The 10,000-nt window shown below is 38.8% G+C and overlaps 2 protein-coding genes across 3 annotated transcripts in view; both read right to left on the bottom strand.

Moving 5' to 3' along the window:
* Positions 1-10,000, bottom strand: part of LOC138057562 (dynein axonemal heavy chain 1-like) — a 20,397-nt gene that overhangs the window by 6,328 nt on the left and 4,069 nt on the right. Inside the window, exons 2-4 of the mRNA XM_068903539.1 lie at positions 2,369-2,614; positions 880-1,029; positions 530-690 (exon numbers count right to left, since the gene is read on the bottom strand). Coding sequence (XP_068759640.1) covers positions 530-690; positions 880-1,029; positions 2,369-2,614 — 557 coding nt within the window. The remainder of the gene's footprint in view (positions 1-529; positions 691-879; positions 1,030-2,368; positions 2,615-10,000) is intronic.
* LOC138056335 (melanocortin receptor 5-like) overlaps positions 5,481-10,000 on the bottom strand; it is a 5,801-nt gene continuing 1,281 nt past the window's right edge. Inside the window, exons 1-2 of one of the 2 annotated variants that reach the window (XM_068902116.1) lie at positions 8,942-9,018; positions 5,481-7,409 (exon numbers count right to left, since the gene is read on the bottom strand). In XM_068902116.1, coding sequence (XP_068758217.1) covers positions 6,411-7,337 — 927 coding nt within the window. In that variant the 5' untranslated portion in view covers positions 7,338-7,409; positions 8,942-9,018 and the 3' untranslated portion in view covers positions 5,481-6,410. Of the gene's footprint in view, positions 7,410-8,941; positions 9,019-10,000 lie in introns of those variants that run through there. The other variant, XM_068902115.1, reaches the window with a different exon arrangement.

The following is a 10,000-nucleotide window of genomic DNA, read 5'->3' as shown; positions in this document are numbered from 1 at the left end:
CTTTTCATTGTTGTGGAAGACTGACATTTCCAGAACCTAACCAGGATAAAATCAGCATATAATAGTGGATTGACTCCTACGTAGGAGTCATGCATGGGCTCCCGCTCCAAAGATGATCTCATTCACCAAGACTAGCAATAGACCTAATCGGCTAACTCAATGATGTACCCAATTCAAACCCTTTGGGAATAAAACGTTTTGTTCCAGGTATTTCCATATCATTTACATATGAATGCTACATTATCATGCAAATACAACACCCAAAGAATCTTAATCTCGGGAGATTTGAATTGGGTACAACATTGAGTTAGCCGATTAGGTCTATGTCGGTTAGTCCTATAGTTTCGAGTTTACAATCAGGAGTGTTCCGCTCACCTAAAATATCATCTGCATTATAAGAAAAGTCTGATAGTCCTCGCAAACACCTTTAAACTTGCCACAAATAGCAAAACTAGAGCTTCATATCGATCATTGCAAACCAGTATGTCAAATAAACTTCGATTGCTTGTCAAGAGAAACGTTTACTTACCCTGGTGAGAGCGTGAAGTTAACAATAGTGACCTTTGTGGAAACCTCTGGAGTGTAATGAGGATTGGGAAGCTTGGTGGTGATGTAAAACTTAAAGTCATCATGATAAGGAATAATCGCGTCCCCCAGTTTGATTACAGTGCTATCTGATTGCTTAAAGGTCTGAGGAAAGACAAAAACAAATTCTGCTTTTAACACAATGTGTTCACATCAAGCACAAATGCAAGAAATACTGCATGTATGCACATGAAGTCAAAGTTAGGTTTTTCTTGCCACAGAATATAAGGACAATGGGTGAACAAAGTATTTGGAAAGTGGCGATTAAAAAAAAAAAGAAACATCGATATTCACTTGTTTGAGCAGGATGGGTTCCAAAGCAGGGTCTAGTTCTTCTCCAACGTTCTCCAGTAAGCATGGTTTACCAAAGCGAACAGCATTCTCCAAACTTCGCAGAAAATCTCGGTCACTGAGCTTGATGACATCAAGGCCAGCGTCTTTTTCCTGCAGCAAAAAAGATTGCCGCACAAGATAACCGGTAAATGACTATGAAGCAACAAACCATATATTCTACCCGTCAATTAAACGTAAAAGTTGGGGGACAGAAATAGAGAGGAGACAAGTAGAATAAAGAACAATTGAACATTTTCTCACTGAGGTACCACATCAACACCATTTTTTTTTTTTTTTTGCTACAGAGCGAGCAGAGCCGGATACGCAGGCCAGCCGCTGCAACAACATTATCAAAATTTAAAATCAATATACTGTGCAAAATCTCGATGTTTTTGGCTTTGCCGGGCTTTAAACATAATGCAACGCGCTTGTGAACACATTGCTATATGGACACACACACAGTGACGTACGGTTATGGACCTCTTCATCGTAAACATTTTGAAACGTGCGTCCTGACTTGTGCTTGCGGAAAGGGTTTTTTGAGGTGACAGACACTGCAAAACATGTATCGTGCATTGCGATACAACTTTTACATTTTTTCAAGTATTTAACATATTCTTTTGACATATCCCAGAACGCCATTTTGTTAATGATGAATTCCAAAGGCATCACTTTAAATAGTTCGCCTTTTGGACAGGCAAAGCGAGAATATTTTAAAGTTTACTTTAGCAACGAAATCATCCTTCGCCTCACATTTTCTCATTTGTACCTTTTAATGTTCGTTTTATTACACACATTCAAATAACAATACAGTCCGGCCGCAGCACCGTTTCATATCCTTGGACTAAACTAGTATGTTGTGCTGGTTACAAGAAATGTTCCAGTAAGGTACTTAGTCTGCCTGTAGTGACCATTCCTTCGTTTCAATGAATACACCTGCCAGGGCTAGCGCTAGCCGATTATGAATAAACGCCATCAAACAATACTCACTAAAAATTAAAGTGTAATGTTACGAAGGCAAAGATGTAAAATTACACCTTCTCAATGTGAAACTCTTACACTAAAATGATGTTCTAAAATTACTCTAAATTTTGGGTATTTTTACTATTTTTAAAGGATAAAAGTTAGTGCGTAATATCAAGGAAAAAATTTCACAGGTGAAAGTTTAGTTTTACACCAATTTTAATAGTAACTGCCTGTTCATGGATTAATCTACACCACTTTATAGTGGTTTTTGTACATATAATATGTATGTAATATAATGTAATATGAAAATACATCCTGTCAGCACCCGCCACAGAAGAAACAAACATCATTAAAGTATCCTTGTGGGTAACTAAAATCCATGAGAAATTGCTATGAACATTTTGCTTAAGGACATTCCAGATAAATAGCTATCCGTACGCTCACTATCGAAAATCAGTCCAAGACTTTTATAGAAACTACTCACCAAGTTCTTTATCCACTTATTAGCTTGTCCTTGTGGATCAATAAACAGTGGCCACCTCTGTGAAAACTGCACAATAACACCATCCTCTACGGACAGAGTATCTCGAGGTAAGCCAGCAATTTGCCAGTTGCGAATCTTGACAGGATCACCAAGAGTCACCACAAGATTGCAGTTATCCGAGTGAGGAATTTCTAAACCACGCAACTCTGTCAACCATTCTTCGACCAAAGATACGCGGTATTCTCCCTGGTGATTAAATAAATTTTCAAAGAAGTATAGCAAGAAATATTTCTTACAATGAACACAGTGTACGATTCCCAACAAAACGTTTTGCAACCTTAAAGGTATCCACACTTTGATAGGACGACACCCCTTAGTGATAAGGCAACCGGCTTATAGCTAAACTAGGCCTTTTCTTCCAGATGAAGGTTTTTCCGGATCATAGACAGTGGGAGCGCCGAAACTCGTACTCCTTTGTTTCTAAAGCATACAACATTGTTTGTTTGTTATTTATTTGTTGTAACAGGTTGACGTTTTGGCAGCTATTCAGCTGATGTGGACCTCCTATATCCACCCAGCCATATACTCACAGAGGACAGTCACAACATCGTACTCTTCTCGAATAATGTGTGGGTTCTTTAACGTCCCACGGGGAACTGTTGAACATGCAAGATATTTGTGAGACGGGACCTACGGTTTATAGTCCTTATCCGAGAAAAAGTGAAAGTCTAACCATTATAAAGGATGTAATTATAAAGGAAGCACTTTCTCCTCAGTTATTTAAAGACCCTGAGTGTTGGTCCGACCGGAGTCGAACTCACGACCTCCCGCATGGCAGCCTGGTGCTCAACCAACTGAGCCACCGGTGCGCGGTTTTGCATGTTTTAAATGAAAGAAAGGAGCTAATACATAAGTTGAATATTACACTGTAGAAGAGGAGCTCTTTTTGGTTGTGACTTCAAGATTCTTTTACATATTACAATACATACTTACACAGCGAACAACAGACAGTCCTATATTTCTGTCATGGGGTTTTCACAGACTGATTTATTTTTAGATTGAATTTACCGGGAAAGAAAATCTCCCACAGAAGCCCGATGACCAATCACAAGAAACAAAATTGACGTCATGGCGTCACCAAACCAGAAATGCCTTTGTTTCTTGTTCTACGGTAAGCAATGCCTGTAGGGTGAACGTGGCTCTTTAAGTATCTCAAATGGCCGGAGGAAGAGCAGTTGGCTAATATAACGATCGAATTCAGCCAGAGGCCAGAACGGGTCTTGAACCATGGATCTCCGGATCTCAAGGCAAGCGCCCTAACCCCTGAGACCGCACTGCGTCCAAATTGGAATTTAATGTACTTTGCTGAAACCGGTAACGGGCATAAGGAAATTACTGCTATGGAAATTAGTACTGTACTATAGTTAACAATTAGATTATGAGATTTCTATGAGGTGATAGTTGATAAGGCCGAAGGCCAAATCAACTATCACCTCATAGAAATCGAGAGCAAAAAATCTAATTGTTTTAGTGGAATTCTTACTAAAATTTACTTCAAATGACGGTTTCCAATTATTTCTTGACGTATTGTTAAACTTTGCGCCTGAAAAAGATCGCTCGGATTGAATTGCCATTTAAAATCTAAGTTGTGCGCGCAAGCGCATCAGCTTTTTCAATAATTTCAACTTTTTTGAAAGTAAGGAAACCGTAAATGTCCTTCGTTTAGACTTCTCAGAAATTTAATTACCCATTCGCATTCAAATTTTCCTCTAAAACTTTGGAAATACGAAAAAAACGTCGTTATTTCCAAGACGACCTCCAGCCACTGCACACTAATGGCTGATAGTGTTCAATGGATCAGCCAATCAGATTACAGCATTTGCATTAGTATACTAGTAGAATTCTACTAATTATAATTAGTATATACCAAAACAGTGGATAGCGTTGAAAGCGCGCGCTGATTGGCTACTCAAACTCCGGATATCCTTTGCTATTCACCTGCGAGCAATTCGCGCGGGATTTGCGCCCGAAAATATTGTAATCTTCTCAGAAATAAATGAATTAAAATCATCTTTTTGCTATATTATCTCAATGCTTTAGTATATACTAAAACAACTATTCACCTCAGTGTCCACCACTAGCCACCTCCACTTCGGTGAATAGTTGCTAACTATCGAAACTATCATCATTATCACATCTGATAAACAACAGATAGTTATCGTCATCATCACTATCGTTGTAACCACAGTCATCGTTTTTAACAATATTATTTCCACCACATTCCGCTGATTTATTAAAAAAATTATTTTGTTGGATTTTTGGATGCGAGCTGAATTGGCATACCAAAATAGGCACAAACGAGGTTTAAACGTAACATTCGTTGTTGGTACTCATAGGTTCTCAAGCAGGAAGTCTTCCAACCTCGTTCCCAGGCTCTTGGGACCGAGGTAATTTGAACTACCAAATTAAAATAAAAAATAAGAAAATGCACTGAACCTCGTTACATCTTGCCGACACTTTTGTTATAGAGCTTGAAATACAGGGAATTGCTATTTGTTAGGACTGGAAAGCGGATATTTCTACTTCCTCGTCTAAGCTCCCCAGATTCGATATAAGGCTTACGAAAGGCTTAATATTCTTCTGTACGAAATGTCATTGCAATAAATAGTTTAAAAAAAGTTTGTAGCAATCAGAAAATGAAGCAGGCCATACAACCAACTTCTAAGGTGGAAAAAAGTACTTAGTCGAAGACATCACTTTTTACATTGCTCTCTGTAATGAGCCAATCTCTCAACATGAATATTTATCAGACTCTTTCGTTCTTTTGTTTTTTGTTTTTTATTATCTGTGAACAAAATTTTGGGGTACGAAACAACACAGATTGATCAAAACAGCTCCTTTATTCGCGAAATATAAGACATCCCTTTAATCGAGCTGCTCTCAATGATCGACTCCAAAACAAAGAGGGCCCACGGATGTATCATGCAGGCACACATGTATAAGTTATTTTGCAAACATAGTAATCGAGGAACAATTTGTTCCAATCCGTTTTCTTAGCAGCATTAGGCAGAACTAGAACGCAAAAAAGATAAGAAAAAAACACAAGCAAAGGTGACATGCACTTAAAACGCAAAAGCTTTATTTCAGATTGCAGAGAACATGAAAAGCGATGTTGGCATTTATCAGGACAAGTGATGAATGAGTGCGAGTATCACTTCAATCTTTCAATTTCTTTCCTTCATCAGTCCTACCAGATGAGCACAAAAATTGACCTGCTCCCAACTGAGGGGCTTCACTGAGGTCATGGGTTCAAATCTCGTTGAAGTCACCTGAGAATTTTCAGGTGTCTATACAAAACAATTGCTTACAGTGATGATGATCACTTCAATTTTTCGTCTCCAACACGCACTTTCTTTCCATTCAGAGAACATGAACGTGACGTTGACTGATATTTATAGCTATCTATGCTAATTACAATCATTACTGGATTGGCGAAATTCTAATTCTGAAAGCATGCAAATGACTAAGATATTTGCACTTCTCAAGTAGATCAAGGCTTTTGAGACTGAGTAAGGCGTCCATAGCAGACTCACGTCTGTAAACGCAAGGGTATAATTGTCTTTACAATCCATTAATTCCCATAAATGGATCTGGCGCTCCACCATTTGGTGGTATAGTTGTTTTACAAATGGCAAACGAAGTAAGGACGCCATCAGATTATGAATCTATTACTGTGAGTGTAAACCTTTCTTTTTTTTGACGAATTTAATAAAAGGTTTCACTTTAACATATGCATTGCATTAATAATGGCAAAACAGAAACGTCGCGAAGAATTGGACATATACAAATACTGATCCCACAGCATCTCATATTTGTTCGCATGTTGCGTTCAAAGGGCATCAATGTACCAGTTGCTCTGACGTTACAGTTCTAACGAGGCTAAAAGAGAGACTGGTTAGGGGAGGTCGGGTAGAGAACGTGCAGAGTACGATACCAACTCTACGGTTCTAAGAGCACTTTTTCCCCTATAGTCTTGCATGCTTCAAGGTAATGATTCTTCTTGTATGCTTCGTGGAAGTAAAATCCTCTTAAAAGCTCTCCGAAAGTTTGGTACACGCCAAGCGTACAAAAATGGATTCAGCGCAGAGGACAACAAAACGAAGATGAATTGAAGATCCCTCAAAACATGGATAGTAATGCAATCACAAGACAAACAGAGATTCATGATGTAAATCATAACACAGGATGGAGTATAGCAGACAAGGAAGATCCCCAACATCATCATAAGTACCTGCGTTAACTTTTTGTCCCTCGAAGCCGCTCTGAGTCTTGCACGATTCTCCTCTGATTGTGAGCTCTGTCGTATTGTTTTCAATTCCGAAACATGCGCTCGCATGCCTCGCAAAACCCGAGCGTATGTGAAAAGAAAAATGATTAAAGTCAAAGCTACAGCAGTGTTTGCAAACACAAAGGTATACCTCAAATAGCCAACTTTAAAGTAAACAAACGGCAATGAGCAAGATACAAACCAAATGGAACCTGTGATGAAAATGGCACGTTTAGTGCCGAACCTTGCTCGATACCGTAAAGGGTAGCTTATGGCTGTATAGCGATCCGCTGTCAAAGCAGCGAGGTTCAAAACTGACGCGGTGCACGAGACAAAGTAAGACATGTGGATCAACCAAAAAAATTGATGACCAATATCAAGAGAAAGGCCCTCGCGAAAGTGAAGCAACACAGATATCGGCTCAGTCATCACGCCCACAATCAAGTCTGATACGGCCAGATTCACAACGAAGAAGGTGAAAGGCGTCTTGAGACTTTTATGGGGATCCTTGAAAACAGCAAAGCAGACTAAAAAGTTGCCTGGAATTGTCATTAGGGCAAGGAGCAGAGACAAACTTGCCGTTATGAAGGAAAGAGGTACTGGCACTCGTACGCTGGCACACGAATTTTCAGCACCAGCCATCCTTCGGTAACTCCACTTTGGTCCTTGCTGAATTATTGTCTTCCTTCCGATTCCAAAGAAAGAGACCAGATGCTTCAACCAAAAAGAAATTATCAGTGCGTCAGTATAAAACAAGAAGCTCGTCGATGTGGTTTTTCTCAAATTGTTAGGCCTAGCAGGGCTTCGACGTCACATCTGCGGCTGCTTAAATACGGAAACCACCGTTTTCAATATGACATTTTTCTTAAGGTTCGAACTTCAAAACAATATGGTTTCAAGACCTGTGAATCTTATTGAAAATTCGCTGGGAATCCCTGATCGAGTGCGTTATATAGCACGACGTTTTCACCTGCTACCAGATTGAAACCCGCGTTAACACTAGCCCTGTCATTTTCCTTTTATTGCCACGCAAACAAATCGCTGACAAGGTTGTTTGATATTTTACTTTGACGGAAATAACGTGTGTTATTCAGCCAAAGTAATTTTTTTGGACTAAACCCTATATCAACCAAAATAATCATGAACGCCTTTGGCGATCAAATGAAACAAAGTAATTTCAGGACATATTTTCTCCATATGAACCGTCATAGAAGTTACTTTTTATGATTGACTGGCAATATTGACAAAAAGCAAAAAAAAAGCGGAGGTTGGTTTTATCCCTAAAACAGGGCATTCATATTCAGTGGCTTTTTAATTCCACACATGACTTCAAATTTGCACTCTTAATTTGAAATGCGGTAACACATTTCAACTTAATGACATAAATTGACTACAAACGTAGCCTTGGGAAACTTGAATGTAATGGTACCAGTTTTGAAATATATGTAGTGTAAAAGCAAAGACGAAGGAAAAATGAAAGCTAATCAAAACAGGGTAACCTGTGTTGAACATGCAAAAAAGAAGTCAAAACTGAAATTGTAAGCCACTTCTACAAAGCAGAAAAGCTCTTGTTCTAGTTCTTAAAAAGAAGGATTTTTCGATTGAAAACGTTAAAAATGAACTGATTAAAAAACGGAAGTGAAATCATTCTTTCGTATTAAAGAAACGGGTATGGTTTAAATTCGACAAATGACTTTTGGGTCTGAATCCTGAATAAAATTTACACATGCACGTGTCCAAAAACATACAAAACTTCCTCCTTACAGTCAAACCAAGTGAAGCGTACCCCTCAAGATTGCATTAAGGAAGTGATTATTTGAAACTTGAACCCGCTAGTCGTTTCAAGAATGCAATAATGAATTGATTATTCGAATATTGAACTCGCTCGTTCGATCCAAGAATACGGCTAACGGGTTCCGTTTCCGAAAAATCGATTCAGTATTGCATTCTAGAAAAGACTAGTAGGTTTGAAACCTACTAGTCGCAACAGTGAATTGATTTTTCGAAAACGGAAGCCGTTAGCGAATTTAGCCGTATTCTTGGATCGAGCGAGCGAGTTCAATATTCGAATAATCAATTCATTATTGCATTCTTGAAACGACTAGCGGGTTCAAGTTTCAAATAATCACTTCATTAATGCAATCTTGAGGGGTACGCTTCACTTGGTTTGACTGTAAAATAACATAGCACGATGGCGAAAAATATAAAAGACAAACAAAAATGACAAACATAAATGTTGCTTGTACCGTGTGAAATGGGCAAAAGAGCGTGCTTGTTTGGGGCACCAAACTATGAACTGTCGCATTCAACTCGAAAGTAAAAATTTCACGGTCCCCATATCCGTCAGGATGGAAACCTTCAATTTTTTCGTTCATATCCAATTTTGCCTGAGGCTCGTAACGTATTTTCGGGGTTTCATTTGTCACAAACGTGATTAAAAGGAAGTGACGCTAACGGCTCCGGCGCTAGATCAGATAAGGAGATGCAAGCAATAACAAAAGAAGAAGTCTCCATGAGACGGGAAGACATTCTTAGCTACAGTAGGTCATCAACTTCATATTTATGAGGCCAGAAATCATCAAAGGATAGTGTATCTCGCGATAAGCCAGGAATTTGACAGTTACGAATCTTCACACCTGAAGATTGCAGTAAGAAATTTTAGACCCCGCATGTTAGTCAAGTTAGTCAACCAACCCTAACCCTAAAGACACGTGGTATTCTCCCTGGATATTAAATCAATTTTTAAAATAGTATAGAAATATTTTGCACAGTGAACAGTGCGCGGTTCACAAGAAAACGTTTTGCAACTTGTTTCGTCACCCTTTAGCGATAGGGCAACTGGCTTACACAAGGTGTGATAATCAAAATAAGGTCATCATCATCATCATCACCACTATCGTTAGTATCACCTGTGATCGCAATCATCGTCGATACGACTATTACTGACTCACACCACAAAAAACACATTAGCTCCGCTAATCTGAAAAGAAGCTTAACTGGAATCCAACACAAGATGTCGTCCTGATTTCATCGGTAAATTTGAACCAAAAAAAAAGAAATGAAAATTAAATAAGATATGCAATGCACCATGTTGTTTCTTGCCAACACTTTCTGATAGCGCTTGAACTACAGAGAATTGCCATTGTTGAAACTTGAAAGCCGATATCACCATTGTCTTTCTCGGCTAAGCCTACATAATAAAAGGCTTAGCAGGGGGTTTAATACTCTTCAGTATGCAATCTGACTACGATAAAAAAGTATGATCAAAAAATTAAGTACGCCATAAAACCCACTCCTACGGTGGG

This window comes from Montipora capricornis, chromosome 7, assembly GCF_036669925.1.
Source record: "Montipora capricornis isolate CH-2021 chromosome 7, ASM3666992v2, whole genome shotgun sequence".
NCBI lineage: Eukaryota > Metazoa > Cnidaria > Anthozoa > Scleractinia > Acroporidae > Montipora > Montipora capricornis.
Note: the sequence above shows the minus strand (reverse complement) of the source record. Positions and strands in the feature narration are given on the sequence as shown.